The sequence below is a fragment of the Pogona vitticeps genome, chromosome 5 (assembly GCF_051106095.1).
Source record: "Pogona vitticeps strain Pit_001003342236 chromosome 5, PviZW2.1, whole genome shotgun sequence".
In the NCBI taxonomy this organism is placed as follows: Eukaryota; Metazoa; Chordata; class Lepidosauria; order Squamata; family Agamidae; genus Pogona; species Pogona vitticeps.
In genome coordinates this window covers 163,752,537-163,769,107 of record NC_135787.1, presented here as the reverse complement: position 1 = coordinate 163,769,107, position 16,571 = coordinate 163,752,537, and the positions used below count along the sequence as shown (strand labels likewise).

The 16,571-nt window shown below is 41.3% G+C and overlaps 1 protein-coding gene across 2 annotated transcripts in view; it reads left to right on the top strand.

The window, feature by feature from the left end:
• The window catches only part of CACNA1I (calcium voltage-gated channel subunit alpha1 I), a 181,014-nt gene that overhangs the window by 78,155 nt on the left and 86,288 nt on the right, over positions 1–16,571 (top strand). For both annotated transcript variants that reach the window (XM_073000129.2, XM_073000128.2), the window contains exons 4-8: positions 186–345; positions 3,119–3,434; positions 6,740–6,832; positions 10,417–10,723; positions 11,598–12,004. In XM_073000129.2, coding sequence (XP_072856230.2) covers positions 186–345; positions 3,119–3,434; positions 6,740–6,832; positions 10,417–10,723; positions 11,598–12,004 — 1,283 coding nt within the window. The remainder of the gene's footprint in view (positions 1–185; positions 346–3,118; positions 3,435–6,739; positions 6,833–10,416; positions 10,724–11,597; positions 12,005–16,571) is intronic.

Sequence of the window (16,571 nt, the reverse complement as noted above, 5' to 3'; positions counted from 1 at the left end):
AAGTTGTAAAACTATAGGTAGTTTTCTGGCTGCCTCCACTTATTTGTCATCCAGGGTTACTTCCTGTAATGTCCTTCTTCTTTTTTTCCCCTCTCCTTTTTTTACTATTTCCTTTCTCTTTTCCCTTTTTTCCTCTCCTTGGTGAACGTTCCTTCCTTACTTCTTTGCACTGACCCCTCTTGCAGGCATGCGCATTCTCGTGAACTTGCTCTTGGACACACTGCCCATGCTGGGGAATGTTCTGCTTCTCTGCTTCTTTGTCTTCTTCATCTTTGGCATCATTGGAGTACAACTATGGGCTGGTCTACTGAGAAACCGCTGCTTTATGGACGAGAACTTGACCATGTGAGTGACAGTGCGAGGACTTCTTCGTACTCTTTTTTCCATTTGTGAAGCATTTCTCTTCCCCAGTTTTGTTTCGTTTTATTTTTGCTGAACTAATTGGAAACCTTACCAGTGATGCGATCTTTCCTCCCAGCTCAGTATTCTGTTGCATATCTTCACCTACACAACAGGAATGATGTCATGGTCAGCAGCAGATTGCCACTGACTGATGAATCCCAGAGTGTGTACTATTTCATCTTATTGTTATGCATGCCCTGAAATAAAAAAAAAATTAAAATTAATTAGCAGCAACCTGCTGCTGATAATGACATCACTCCTGTTGTGCAGACAGGATGACACAAAAGGATACCAGCCACCTCGTCCAACAACCTGCGTAGTGCATGCTAATGAGACTGAAAGCATGTCCACCAGATGACAGTCTCTACCCAATGGTAGCTGTTTGCATATTGGGCCTTGGTTTGGAGAGACTTGGAACTGCATGAAAAAAGTGAAAGACAGAGACACAACATGTCCCTAAATAGTTTTAAACCACCATTTTAAAATTATCCAGGAGTTTCATTTCCCACCACCAGAGAGACACATGGGCAATTTCAGTGGGTGGGGAGGCAATATTTTGTACCCTTAAGAGAGCAGCGCTGCAACTGAGCTAAATGTTCAGAAAATCAAAACCAGATGCCGCTGGAAATCCATTTTTCATTTCCATATTCTGTGTTTGTCATAGAGTCTTGAAGAGCTGAGATGTCTTGCACCCACTTTTATTGCAAAACCACCCAGACCTAGTGGCTTCAAAGAGTGAAAAATTACTTGTGGGAAGGGGCTAGATTTTCTTCCCCCAAGAAAAGATCTAGTAGAACTGACAAGCAGAAGCAGGATTCTTAGGAAACAAATGGCTCTTAACTGCCCTATGAAGACCAAGCACTCCCAGAATACTTTTCACTGAAACATATATAGCCCAAAGAATACAGAATTTTTGTTAACATCCACCTCCACCACCATCACTATGAGGGTTGTGACTAAGCTCAAAGGGAACAGGGAAGCTTGAGGTGGGCAGCAGATGAGATTCGTGTCTCTGGTAAACAGAGTCCCACTGTGTTCTTCCTTGTTCCATCAAATCACTATTTGAGCTTATTTGTTATTTGGCCACAAGGCTGTCTCATGGCAGGCCTTACAGCCAATCCCAACAACGTAATGAGTGGGCCTTTGTATTTTAAAAGTATACAGTACTTATTTATTTTATATGTGCTTATTTCTTGTCTTTCTAATCTATATTGCCTTTCAAGGTGACACCTTCTCAAGGCCTAGCTCACATGCATAGTTAACAAACACAAATCTGTTACCTTTCCATTACAGTTAAAGTAAACATTTTAAAGTCTGTGCATCTTTAGGGTCCATCTGAAAAGTATAATGAGCGAAGCAGTTGCCGAATTTGTGTTGTAACTGGTGAGCTAGTGGTTTAAGAGTAATACTTTAGGAGTCTTCATTTGGCTTAATTTTCTACAGTCTTGATTTCTGTGGGTTTACTTCTGCAGTTTGGAGTTTGGATTCAATATTATGGGAAGTACTGCTGTCAGATGTTAGGAAATAAGTGTTTCAAATCATTCCATACACTGGCTCAGCACCAGATTACCCATTTGCTCCTTGAGGCGTGCATCTGCTGTTTTTTCAGCTTGAACAGTGTTGAAAGTACACCATTTTAGGGAGAAAAATTGATAACAACATGCACTTCGGCATTCTTCAACAACTTTTCCCAGTATGTAGAAAGAAACTGGATTTTACTTGAGGCTACAGTTCCATTCAGATCATCCCCCAGACGACAGTTTTGGTCATTCTGAATAAGCCACAGACTCACTCACCAGGTCCTCCCACCTCTCGCTGTTTCCCTTTCCATTGGCCGTTTAGTACTTACCATAGTTTGCCACAGTATCTAATACATGGCAGCTACTATTTGCTCTTCAAACCAGAATCAGCAACCTGTGTCTTGTTCTGACATTCACAGTGAACACATAGACGATAGCAGAGTTGTCTGCACCAGCCCCACCCTCAGGAACTCCATATGTATCAGTTCCATGCCCTGCGTCTCCTGTTTTGATTGGGCAGACATTGGAAATGTTTTTTTAAGATTAATTTGTTATTCTTAATTTATTAATTTGCAACAATTTTAACATCTTCTATTCAATCATTGTTTGAATTTGTTGCTGGCCATTTTTAATAACTCTGTAGTTCTAATTTAACAAGGACACAAAAGAATTAACAAACCAAATAATTTTGAAATAATAATGATAATAATAATAATAATTTTAAATAATTTAAAAATGTTATCATTTCCCCTCCAAGAGGCGAATAGTATGGACCCTAAGCACCTGCAGCTGAATGCATGAAGAATGCTTCTACAGACGCACTAGAAGCTGGATGATCAGGAAAAGAATTAATGTGGAGGGGATGTCAGTCATTCTTTGACTGTCTTGGGAAATCATTGAACATTTCAATTTGGAAGAAGAATACTGGCCATAGTTTGTCAAGCCCGTGGAAACCAATTGATTAGAGTTAAACATGAAATATGAAGGGCAGTCGAGAAATAGGAGCACCTGAACCTATAGCTTGTTCCTGTGAAACTGGGTCTTTAACAGTAACCTGTAATAAGTGTCCTTCTCCTCTACTATAATAGATGGGCAAGAAGCTATTGTGATAAGGCGGTACTCCAGGTCTCCACAGATATTATTACTTCTAATGTTTGCTGCAACCATTTCATTAGTGCATTTTTCTGTCCTCTCAGACAAGGTAACATCACTCTTCCTCCCTATTACCAACCTGAGGAGGACGACGAAATGCCTTTCATCTGTTCGCTGTCAGGAGATAATGGCATCATGGGCTGTCACGAGATCCCCCCACTGAAAGAGCGGGGTCATGAATGCTGTTTGGACAAGGATGACTATTACTACTACACCTCAGTCAGGCAGGAGTTCAACGTCAGTGGCATGTGTGTCAACTGGAACCAGTATTACAATGAATGCCGCACAGGCAACGCCAATCCACACAAAGGGGCTATCAACTTCGACAATATTGGCTATGCATGGATTGTTATATTCCAGGTAATCTGAGTGGATCTAGAGCTTGTTCTATATACAACAGCTTATCTGTGGTAATTTGCCAGTGTTTTACAGAAAGATGGGCACAGTTGGGTGGATTGGATAGCACAAGATGGAGAAAATATAGTTAGGGTGTATTTGTATAAATGGGATGATAGCATAACTAGGTGGATTGGATAATACAAGATGGAAAAAGTTAATGTATTTCATTGGACAAAAACGAAGCAGAGGGTCAGAGAGCGAAGTATAGTGACAACTGGGCTGGATATTGTGTCTGTACAGTACTTCCGGTCAAGGTAACAGCACCCTTTCTCCTTACGTTAACAATGAAATACCAGTTGAGGCAAGGTGAAGTCACCTGTGTTGCTATACTATCTGGGTCACACTGCTGATTTATACTGGTGTTTTCCCCAATGGTTTTGAAAGGGAATTAAAGTTGTGTGCTTTGTTTTCGCTCTGCATGATTACTTTGGAAAATAAACCCAGAGAGACTTTTTGTGTTGGCCAAAGAAGGTGAAGGGGCAGTCATGTAAGCCCCTTGTGCCTGCGTATGACTGCCTTGATGGCTTGAGTTGCCTTGAGTTAGGGGGGAAAGAAACAGAAAGCGTTCATGGCGGGGGCAGTTTCAAGGGTGAAATAAGGCAAGCAGGGCAGAGAGGAGATGCAGGGCAAGACAAATAGCACCTCTTTTGTGCAATGGGCCAGGGGCATCCTTCCAGCTGCTGCCTTCCCAGGAGGCCACTAGAAAGATGGGGGCGCCGGCATAACGGTGATGCCAGGGAAGGAGGTCGGAAGGATGCAGAGAAGAGAAAGGAATGCAAGTGGTTCCAGATTAAGGGTGTCAAGAAAGAATACATTTTAAGGAGAGAGAGCAAAGCGGCGGGTTGAGGATTTCAGAGGCCTGCAGTCAGATTTTTTTAAAATTTTTATTAGAAATTAGCACAATATCATTTAAGCAATGGGCCCCCTGAACTATACATGGCCATGTGTTTTCTTTATTATACTTGTCAATCCCTCAAGCTTCCATATCTCCCATTTTCAATAGCAGAAATACTTCAAAAGACAGTATTTATTTTGGCAGATGCATTCACATATGCTGAAACTATTCAAAATAAATGGATTTTGCATTTTTGTTAAAACAAAAATCTCCACGCGACTCTTCAGAATAACTCACTTGGTGGACACACACACACACAAAAAAAACAGGCTCCCCTATGTGTCATGTAGCCATGAATTTCTAGATTGATTTTAATAATGCTGACACCAATTCATCTATGGTTCTTATTGCCAGTGTGACCAAGCCCTAAGTTGTTTGGGCCAGAGAACATACCTTGACACAAATGTTATGATCCTTATTGATTCTTTGAGTCACATGGTCCTTCATAGATGGGGCAGCTGCAGTTCCAGAGGGTGATATTATAACGTAGCAGAAATTAGGCTGGTAATTATTTCAGTTAAATGAGTGTTACCTTAGTATTCTCAGGAATAATGCACCTAGACTCTGTTTCCAGGCTTTCTGGTTTATTCCCTGGTGCTTTACAACAAAAAGATATTTTTGTTTCCTTCCTTTCTTGTTTGTTTCCGTTCTTTTCCTTTTTAAAAAAGAAGGGAATAAGCTGATAAAGTTGTAGCAATAGGTTGTGGTGCTTTAGTGTCTGTCACAGTGGATTTTGTCCAATTTTAAATTGCAGTTTTGTCCTTGTTATTTAGTACATCTGTGAGATAAAAATTCACTTTAACTGCAGCCACAACATGATAAAATGATTATGGCATTGCCAGTCATAATGAAAAGTCACATCACCTTTTTCAGCAGTGGCTTGCAATAAGCCATTACTGTTGGTTGGTTGGTTGGTTGGTTGGTTGGTAGGTAGGTAGGTAGGTAGGTAGGTAGGTAGGTAGGTAGGTAGGTAGGTAGGTAGGTAGGTAGGTAGGTAGGTAGGTAGGTAGGTAGGTAGGTAGGTAGGTAGGTAGGTAGGTAGGTGGGTGGGTGGGTGGGTGGGTGGGTGGGTGGGTGGGTGTAATGGCTTATATATATCATCCACCACACCTGTTGCTTAAATTTAATGTGCAAATTTACCCAATGACATGATATATGTAGACATTTGTGTATAATGGTTGATGCTTCTGCCAATACCTTTGATGATTAAATCGTTGCAAATCTTTTTTTTTTTTGTCTTTTTTTTTGTCAAAGGGTCTAAAATGTATTGGAGGAAACCAGCAATGTGGTTTGTACCCCACAGTCCCCGTCACCTCCCTGTGTTTTACTGCCACCATCGCGCCTACCACCATCTTGAGAGGCTGCCCAGCAGCTCCTGTAGGCCAGGCTGCCTCTCAAATTTTATATAGAGAGAGGGGGAGGAGGGAAAGGGGGAGGTAGCCTGGCTGGCTCCTGCAGACTAAGCTGCCTCTGTGCATGTGCCCACATCTCAGCTGAGAGTTGAGCGCATGTGCAGGCAGGCAGCCCTGCAGGAACCAGCACAATTTCTTCTCAAGATAATGGCAGTGGCAAAGGATGCAGTGACAGCAAAGGCTAGGGAGGTGACAGGGGCAGTGGGATTTATTTATTTTTAATTTTATTTTGAGTGGCAGCCTGAGTTACCTCTCAGTTGAGAAACAGGCGCATGCGCAGAGGCAATACCAGGCCCTCAGAAACAAGTGTTTTGTTTTATTTTATTTTTGAGAGGCAGCGGTGGTTTTATAGGGCTGATGACCCAACAAACTGATTCATGGTTCATTTAGTAAAGGTCCGGAAATTTGTGGTTCGTGGTTTGTGGACTTCAACAAACCACAAACAGACAAACCATTTTGCTGGTTCGTGCCCATCTCTAACCGATACATAAAACACAGTTGGTCAGCTTTCAGTACATAATGAGAGGGAAGAATGCATTCTAAATTTTGCAATTATCTCATTTCTTGTCTAAAGGAATCTGAAATTTAAGAACATGATTAGCCTAACAGTGGATGTTTCCACAGATTTCACTGGGGAATTTAGGGCCCCACTTTGCCATTGGAATCTGTAGGTCTTCTTTAAAATGGCTAGCTGTAACTAAAGCCCAAATATTTCCAGTATAAGTAACACTACCTATGCCTCCATTCGTGTTACAAGGAAAAAATATTGCACTGCTAGGCTAACAGAGATAAATTATTATGACTTTAATGACCTGACACAACTTATATGGTTGGATTTCCTTTTTCAGGGAGGGGCTCCTGTTGCAAAATAACACACCTTAGAATAGATTTGGTCACCCATCTTCACATACCTTCTTCAATTACTGCCATTTGACCTGTTTTCTTTTCTCTCCTTGCAGGTGATCACTCTGGAAGGGTGGGTGGAGATTATGTACTATGTGATGGATGCTCATTCATTCTACAACTTCATCTACTTCATTTTGCTGATCATTGTAAGTAATATCGTCGATTCACTTAAGTCTCTCAAATGGCAGCCAAACTGGGAGTGTGAAAACTGGCACATATTCTTTCCAAATTAGTGTTAGAAAGCAGAAAATCTTCAAGCCGGTCTTTCTAGATGGCACAAGGTTCCAGTGCTGTCTCTTCCTCTCTTCCAAATAAGAAAACCATTAAAGCCGCCTAGAGTGGTCCAGTGGGCCAGATAGGCGGGGTAGTTATTAATTAATTAATTAATTAATTAAAGTTCTCGAATCACATTTGGCTTTTCCATTCTAGAATTGGATGGTAGCTTTTGTTTCGGGTCAACAGAAATCTCTTTCCATGATTTCTCTTTCTCTTTTCTTTATTTAAATGGCAATGCATAACTGAGCCTGTTTTCAATACATATCTTACCCCATCTACCCACAATTTAAGTCCAAATATAGTCTCCAAATTGCAGTCTAATACCTGAAGTACATCCAGCCTGGCCAACATGTCCTGGTCAATGCAATTACGAGACGTTCATAAACTGAGGTACTACTGCACAAAGAGTGCCTGTATTAAAAAAAATGCACCCCAAACAAGTGTGCATTTTTGTGCAGGCTGGGGAAAAATATTTGAAATTTGAAGTGACACTGAAATGGATCAATCTTCATGGCAAAAATGAGAAGCTGAGCGAAGCTGAGCTTGGCAGATTTGCCCAACTGTAAGCAAATCTTAGGGCTTTGTCGCGCAGGGCTTCGTGGAGGAAATTCAAGATGCCAAAGCTTGTGCACACCTACTTCCTCCCCTCTTTTTTTTATTTTTTATTTTTTGCTATATTCCTTTCTCTTTTTAAAAACCTAGCCTGTTCTTAGCAAAAAGAAAAAAACAAAAACAAAAACATTCCTGCATTCGGGATGGGTTAGAAAGGTGGATTATTTACGCCTCTCCTGAGGAGAAATGGGTGGAACGCAATAGCTTAGATAAACCCAGTCCAATTGTTTTGCTTCACTGTTTTGTCCTCACTTTGGAATACACATGTGCATCAATTCAGTCGGTTTTCACATCATAAAGGTAAAGGTAAAGGTTCCCCTTGACAATTTTTGTCCAGTCGTGTCCGACTCTAGGGGGCGGCGCTCATCCCGCTCTTCAAGCCATAGAGCCAGCGTTTGTCCGAAGACAATCTTTCCGTGGTCACATGGCCAGTGTGATTTAGACACGGAACGCTGTTTACCTTCCCACCGAGATGGTACCTATTTATCTACTCGCATTTGCATGCTTTCGAACCGCTAGGTTGGCGGGAGCTGGGACAAGCAACGGGCGCTCACTCCGTCGCGTGGATTCGATCTTACGACTGCTTGGTCTTCTGACCCTGCAGCACAGGCTTCTACGGTTTAGCCCGCAGCGCCACCACGATCCCTTTTCACATCATACACAATCTAAACAAATTGCCAGGATAACACTTAAAGAAAGAAGGAAAGGAAAGGAGGAGAGGAGAGGAGAGGAGAGGAGAGGAGAGGAGAGGAGAGGAGAGGAAGGGAGGGAGGGAGGGAGGGAGGGAGGGAGGAAGGAAGGAAGGAAGGAAGGAAGGAAGGAAGGAAGGAAGGAAGGAAGGAAGGAAGGAAGGAAGGAAGGAAGGAAGGAAGGAAGGAAGGAAGGAAGGAAGGAAGGAAGGAAGGAAGGAAGGAAGGAAGGAAGGAAGGAAGGAAGGATCATTTTCCACACTTGGAGCTGTATGCTGCAATTTCTCTTGTTGTCCAACCTTTAGATGGGCATAATTCCCCCCTTCCACCCATAGTTGTACCCCCTGGAGAGGTCCCTCCTTAAAAATAGCACTTGGGGAGACAAGCTTTGGGGTGCATTTAGAAAGATGTTTTATTTGCCTCTGTTATCCTGGTACCCTGATATTCACATTAAGTTGTGTGCAAAAGTAATAATCTTTTTGCACTTGATTGTAGATAGAAGGCTCAGAAGGCAAATATAATGAATAGGGCTTTTACTATTACTAAGGATAAGACAAACTTTTCAATTTCCTGCTACAGGTTTATGGACATATTGTGACAAAGCACTAAAAAACATATTTGAAAATTAAACCTTTTAGAAAATTATCTTGTTGTTTAAGTGAAAATTAGAATTTTACATACCCTTAAGTCCATAGCAGAACCAGCAATAAGGATAGCCTTTCTACCTTTAATCGTAGATATGATTATATTCAGAAAAAAATATTATATTTATTATTCCCTAAGGGATTTTTAAAAGTTCAAATGCTGTATATTCGAGCTATTGTATATTAGGAAAAAATAATAATACAGTAATCATGTGCCATCAAGTCAGTTCTGACTTTGTGGTGAGCCTTTTGCAGGGTTTTCCAGGTAGAGAGAAGAAAGGAATGGTTTACCATTTCCTTCTTCTGGGGGTGTCCTGGAACTGTGCAGCTAGCCCGTGACTACACAGGCTGTCTTTCCTCACAGGAGGCACAGCAGGGGAATCAAACTCCCAACCTCTGGCTCCACATTCAGAGACCTAAAACCTTGAGCTCTCCATCAAGTGTAGGAATAAAAATAGCAAAGAATAAAAGCAACTAAAGCTTGCCTACAGGCTTACAACCCCAGTGAACAAACTCATGAAGAAAAGAAGAAAGGAAAGTCAGGGAAGGCAATTAAGGAGGAGAGATACTAAATTAAAATACCTCTGTTAATTAAAAAAGACATGAAAATAAGGGACACTTCATAAAGAGTAAGAGGGACATGAAGAGTAAGCAAGGGAAGTGAATCAAACTAAACATCTCATCCCAGGCACTCATCACCACCTCAAAATGGCTTTCTTAGTACTGCATAATAGTGGAGGCAAAAATAAACATTGAGTAAGTGTCCTCCCCAAGAAATGCAGTTTAAGATTTCCCCATGGGACCTGTTTCTAAAATAAGGCTGTTCCTACAGCCATGTGACAATATCCAAAGCCTCATAATTAGACATTTCACAGCATTGTCCATCCCCTCACCAAATCATTGATGCCTTAAAAAAAGGAAAACATTACTATGTCTTATAAATATATCAGATTGTAGGAAGCTGTCTTATAGTGAGTCAAATCACTGCTCACTATTTAGCCTCATATAGTCAGCTCTGATTAGCAGCATCTCTAATCGCTGATATTTCAGAGGGCAAATGAGGGTCTCCTATCCAAGTGGATAGAAAAGCCCTCCTTTCTTCATTTCCAAAATGAGACCATGTCAGGTATGCTTGGGGTGATATGGTGGATCATGTTGGCTTACTGTCTGTTGATTTGGAGGCTACGTGGCAGGCAGAAAGATGAAATATTAATATTATGGATGGATGGATGGATGGATGGATGGATGGATGGATGGATGGATGGATGGATGGATGGATGGATGGATGGATGGATGGATGGATGGATGGATGGATGGATGGATGGATGGATGGATGGATGGATGGATGGATGGATGACATACAAATCTAGGAACGAGCACCAACTTTCTACTTTCTTCTCCCTTTTCAATTTTTTTACACTCTTCCATTTCTAATCTTTACCTTTACAAAAAGCTTCTTCCTTTTCTAATCTTTTTCATTCTTTTTGTCTCTCCTCTGCTGTTTTCCAGGTGGGCTCATTTTTCATGATCAACCTGTGCCTAGTGGTGATTGCTACACAGTTTTCAGAGACCAAGCAGCGAGAGCACCAACTGATGCAAGAGCAGCGAGCCCGATACCTCTCCTCCAGTACAGTGGCCAGCTACATGGAGCCCGGAGACTGCTATGAAGAGATATTCCAATATGTCTGCCACATTGTTCGCAAAGCCAAGCGACGCACCCTTGGCTTCTACAATAGTCTACAGGATCGACGCCTGGGCCGAACAGAGACAAGCGCTGCTGAGCGGAGCGCAAATAGGAAAGTTCAAAGGCAATACAGTAAGAGTCGTAAAGCCAAATGAGGGTGGTAGGGGAAGGAAAATACAGTAACTGGTAAGAGTACTGGATCAGAGTACTTAAGACCTAAAGCTAAAGAGATCAGTCTACTTAAAGTCTGTTTCAGGGTGCAATCAGATAAATGATAAAGGGCCACTTTCACTGGGTGAAATCTCCTTTAAAGCAACCATCCCATGCATATCCAGTCTGGTCCCTTCACTCCAGCTCAGCTCAAAAAACAGCATAGTCCTGCCTCTGGTTGGTCAGAATTGTAGCAGAGCTTTTGGACTGCAATTTTTAAAAAATCCCCAGCCAGCATGACTACTGGGCAAGCTATCCAAAAGATTCTGGGTGCTACAAAATAAATAATATTTCCAAGCTTTTGCTCTGGTTCAACAGATGTGGAAAGCCCCAGATGGCAAGAGACTCCTTGATATGATCAATAAGGTTTCCTGGATTTTTAAAGACAGAAGAGATTTTTATATTCTTCTTCTTCTCCTCTCTCTCTCCCTCCCTCCCTCCACATCACAATAATACAGGTCATGGCCTCCTATTTAATGTTTCTTGCAGCCTGAAGAATTATTCCACCCAGCTACATAACCAGACACAATTGAATCTAATCTGTTGTGGTTGAAGTAGAGCGTGTCTCTGAAATCCATGCAATCTTCATTTAAAGACTCTCTGTGATGATGAGCTTAACACTTCCCATGGCAGGCTGTTCCAGTGCTTAATTTTCTTCACTGTTAAAATGGCTAGCAACCTAGTTTAGGAGTTCCTTTACCTAATTAAATGTCAGGATGCTGCAGCACTGCTACACTGTTCCAACAAATGGATCTTTAGCCCTTAACATTTGATCTCTGTATGTGTTATTATCCAGGGCGTTGCCGGAAACACAACTCCATGGATCACATGCCACAAGGTCTTGGCCAGCCTATTGCTGTGACATTGACCTCTGACCCCAGCAACTGTCCAAGGTGTCACAAGGCCCAGCAGGAAGCAGCCCGGAGACTTTCTGTGCTTGAGAGTGCAGACTCGGATCAAGAAGAAGGAGGAGGTGCCAACGAAGAACAAGGAGGTTGCAGGAAAGGAAGCGTGGAAGCTGCAGACCTGGAAAAAGAGGAAGAAGATGGTGAAAAAGGCAGACAGACGACACTCTGCAGTGACATGTGGCAAGAAGTGAGAGTCAAACTAAGGGGAATTGTGGAGAGCAAATATTTCAACCGTGGGATCATGATTGCCATTCTTGTGAACACTATCAGCATGGGCATCGAACACCACGAACAGGTAACTAGAGCAGTGTGCAGCTGAGCAGTGTGAGGTGATATCTGTGTAGGTCAAAATGGGTGGTTGTAATTGGGCATGCCATGATTCATGGGGCACCTTCTTCAGGTATGAACAAGACATTTTTGAAATAATGTTGCACTTTACTATGGCATGTCCTGTGCAGTGATAAGCAATTTGGCCATGGAGCCACTTAATAAATCATGCAGCTCCTTCTCGGAAGATTTGAGTTGAAAGACCAGGAAGGCTTCTGTATCTGCTGCAACTCTTTTAAAGCTGATAGACAATTTGTGGCCCTTCAGATGTCACTGTACTGTGACACCTGTCTCTCACTATTTGGTTAGGCTGGTCAGGCAGTTGAAATATGGAAGTTGTATATATAGAAAACAACGAATTCTACACCCCGCCAGCAGCAATCTTCATTTCACTGTTCAGTGAGAAGAGTCAGATTTTCATAATGGACAAAAAGGAGGAACCTGTGAACTACAGACAGATCAGCCTAATATCAATCCCAGGGTAAAGTCTAGAATAGATTTTAAAGTGGCCACTCTGTAAGCACCTTGAAAACAGTGCACTAATAACTCGGGGAAAATCAGGAAAAGGCCACATGGTCATGGAAACAATACAAATGCAGGAGCAGATGATACCTTTAATTGACCATTATGAATATAAATTAAAAAAAAAAACAAATAGTGAGCTTTTGATGATAAATCACCTTCTTCAAGGTTGTAATCTATACTATCAGCCATGTGAATTTGGCACATTAAAAACAGCACGTAAATTTGGAACTGCCCAAACTTGATACACAGCCTTGAAGAAGATGATTTATAATTGGAAGCTTGCTATTTGGTTTTTGTTTTTGTTTTTTATATTCTTAATGGTCGATTAAAGGTATCACCTGCTCCTGCATGTGCACTAATAACTAGAAGCCAACACAGATTTGTCAAGAACAAATCCTGCCAGACTTATCCCATTTTTTGACTGGGTATCTTCCCCGGTAGATGGTAGGGATGCTACAGACATAATATATCTGAAATTCATCAATGTTTTTGGCCAAGTGCCCCATGACATTCTGATTAGCAAGATAACTAGATGTGGGCTAGATAGAACAACTATCAGTTAGATACACGTTGGTTGCAGAATCATACTCAGAGTGTGCTCTAAGAGTGCTCTTTCTCAAACTAGAAGGAGGCAGTCACTGGGAAGGGAGGGAATTTAAAATAACAATAGGATCAGTCTTCCTACATGGTCTTCATTTCCTTCTAAAAAGCGCAGTGCAAGAAGCTCCACTTCCACAATTTCTATCCATCCTTTTGCCCCCACCCTTCCTGCTTCCTGGATCTGAAATCAGTGGTGTTGTAGAGTTATGATTTAAAGTGACCTTACAGCAGAAAGGGCAAGTAAGTGTTCATTTTGAAGGTAAAGAGTATATTGCTTGTCATCTTCCTGAAGTTTTTTGTTCTCTTTTCCCACTTCTGAACATGGTGTGTGGATATCTTAATACGAGAAATCTATGAGTTTGCCACTGTGCCCCATTAATGCCTCTGGGTCTGGGTCTTTTTTCCATTCCATGGTCTCCTCAGAAAGAGACAAATGCCCAATTGGTTTCTATATATTGTCTAAATAAAGTAAATCTCCATAATCTGCAGTTTTTAAGTCTTAAAAGGGAAGACAGGGGAAATTGTACCAGTTTAAATTAGTTGTTCCGCGATGCTACATAGATTTCAGACTGCACCAAAAACTGCAGAGACAAAGACACAATAATAGCTGTTATCCCATTTTTAAAATAAAATAAAATATAGAAGATTCTTGGTTCTGTATCAGTTCTGGAGGTGGTTTTACGTAGGGTTGCTAGGTCTCAGGATGCTGGCTGATATCAGGATTTGTTATGCATCTACAGTTAGGGAGTGAAATCTGAAGGCGAGCAGTTTGTGAGGAGGAAAAAATAATAATTATTTCCTGTAGGGGGGCTTTAACCCATTCAACTAATCTCCTCCCTCCCAGCTGGCAGCAGAATTCATTGACTCAGCAGGAAGGGGGTTGTATGTAGATTGCGTCTGTAGTAAAGGAAGTCCAGAATTCTCTGCCTCACTCTCTCATGAGTAAACAATAAAAACACATTTCTTTTGCAACTGTTGGAAAAAAGTCACCTCTTCTGACCTCACAAGGGAGGTCTTGCCTCCTAATTTCAAGCTTTGGACCTCAGATCAGAGAGAATGGGAAGCTATTCACGTGGCAACCTTAATGGCATTACATTTTTGTTGTCGTTATGTGTCATCAAGTTGGCACCAATTTATACCGACCCTAATCGGTCTTTTAAGGTAAGTGAGATGTTTAAGGAGTGGTTCCATTCCCACAGTGAGTTTCCACGGCTTAGCAGGAATTTGAACCTTTGTCTCCAGAGTCCTAATCTATTACTCTATCCGCTACACCACACTGAGTATCTCTCATGACATTTTAGATGATGCTAATAAAAATATTATTGCGTTTCTGTGGTTTCTGGATAGGATCTGTTCTCGGGTACCCTTGCTTACTAAATATGTATAATGTCTAATATAAAATTGGGAGTGGGAGGAAGTAGCAGTCGGTCCCTTTTTGTCTCCATCCAGACTTCTTTTCTGTTGCTACTCTACCTCTTCTATTTCTTTGCCTACTCTTGTCCTCCAATATTTTCTCTCTATGTACTCAATTCAACTGATCTCATCCCACTTATTCTAGGCTATGCCAACCCCACTTCCCACCACCTTCCCTTCTTTCTGTCTCATTTCTCCCTTCATTAGCTAACTGAATCCTTAGTCTGTTTGGTTTAGTTTAATACACCCTCTGGGGACATCACAGGCACTTCACCAGCCGCTCAAATCAAATCCATCAGCCTGCCAGTCTTTCCAGCTTAATTAAGAGACACACAAGCATAGCCCGTCTTGCACAGAGGTAGAAAAGAAGATGAGTCTTATGTGAGCAGAGAGCTCAAGGAAGCCTTTGATCTCTCCTCAAGGGATGGGAGAGTGCTGAAACTTATCTTTTCATTTGTTACTATCAGCTCAAGAATGGATTAAGAGAGAGAAAAAAGAAAACAACTCTCTGTCCAGATGCAAATGTGACTCTCATTACTGTGAAAGTGCACCACCATCAGCTGCACATTTCATCTTCGTAATGATGATAGGACTCTAACCTAGAAGTCTTGTGTGTTAGACCTCAATTATTTGTTGTGATGGCCCTGAACTCAAATGTGTTCTTACCTTCTCTGACTGTGTTGCCTGCTTAGTGTAATCGGGGGGGGGGGGGGGAGAGAGAGAATATATATACTAATAATTAAACCAAAATAACCCGCAGGGATCTCAGAAAGATGTATCTCCTAAGCACAGTAAATGGTGACAAAAATAGGTTACTTAGAACAACCCATGAATAAGGCTCCCAAATGAAATACACAGAAACCTGTTGAACTTAACTATAATAATAAAAATGTACATGCATGGCCTCATGTGTGCCTGCTTCCTCATGAAACTTAGAGATCTGAAACTTGGCATGGACACTAAAGGTGAAGATGCAATGAAGACATGTAATGACTTTCTCATCTATGATGATCTATGGTGAAAAGGGGTGTCTTGGCATGTTTGGGGATGTTTTCATTCCTGCACAGAAAGACCTGTGCTTTGCTAGCCACAGACTTGCCCCTTGCCACAGAAAAGAAAAGGAAGTCATTTTAATGTGAAAACTTGTATTTTAGGCAAAAATGTGTATTTTATCTTTTTTTAACCTTTGTATTCTCGCATCAAATATATGTTTTAATTCAAAATACATATTTTTGCATTGTGTACAAAAAACAAAGTTTGTGTGCAAAATGTATGCCAATGACTTCTTACCAAAAACAAAAAAAAACCTCCCCAAATGCAAACAATGAACACAAACTCTTGTAGTTTCTCCCACTAGAGAGAAAACCTTTGACATTTTACATTCTCACATGTAAGAATGAAGTAAGTGAACTTCACTTTTCCAACTGAGGAGACTCTAAAGATGTGCATTGTGGATTATGTTGTTTTAAAAATTAATTTTTAGTTTTTGTTAATTGTAATATCTGTAGTCTGCACTTCCTTCTTAAATAATTAAGTGCCAGACTTTCTTTAAGTAGAAGTATGTCTAGGATGCTCATTGCCCCAGAGGGCTTCTAAACAGCTACAGCTGATACTTCTTTTGCAGCCTCCACAAACTCCTCATACAGTTCAGATGGGTGGGGGAAAGGCACAAAGAGAGAGAGAGAGATTAATTATGCTTATTAAGAGGGTAGAGGAAAAATAGAGAAGAGGGAAAAGCACTAGGTTGGAGAGAAAGAAATCAGCATGATAGTAAAAGAGTACAAGGGGGGAAGAGAAAAGGCAGAAGATAAGAAACCCCCCTCAGAGGTTTCTGGCCCATTTGAAGCTGATAAACCACCATTGTATACTCCTTGTTTTCAGTTTTAAATACTGTCTTTCAATTACCTAAGCCAACTTGGGTCCTTTTTAAGAAGAAAGGCAGGGTAAAAATATCCATCCATCCATCCATCCATCCATCCATCCATCCATCCATCCAT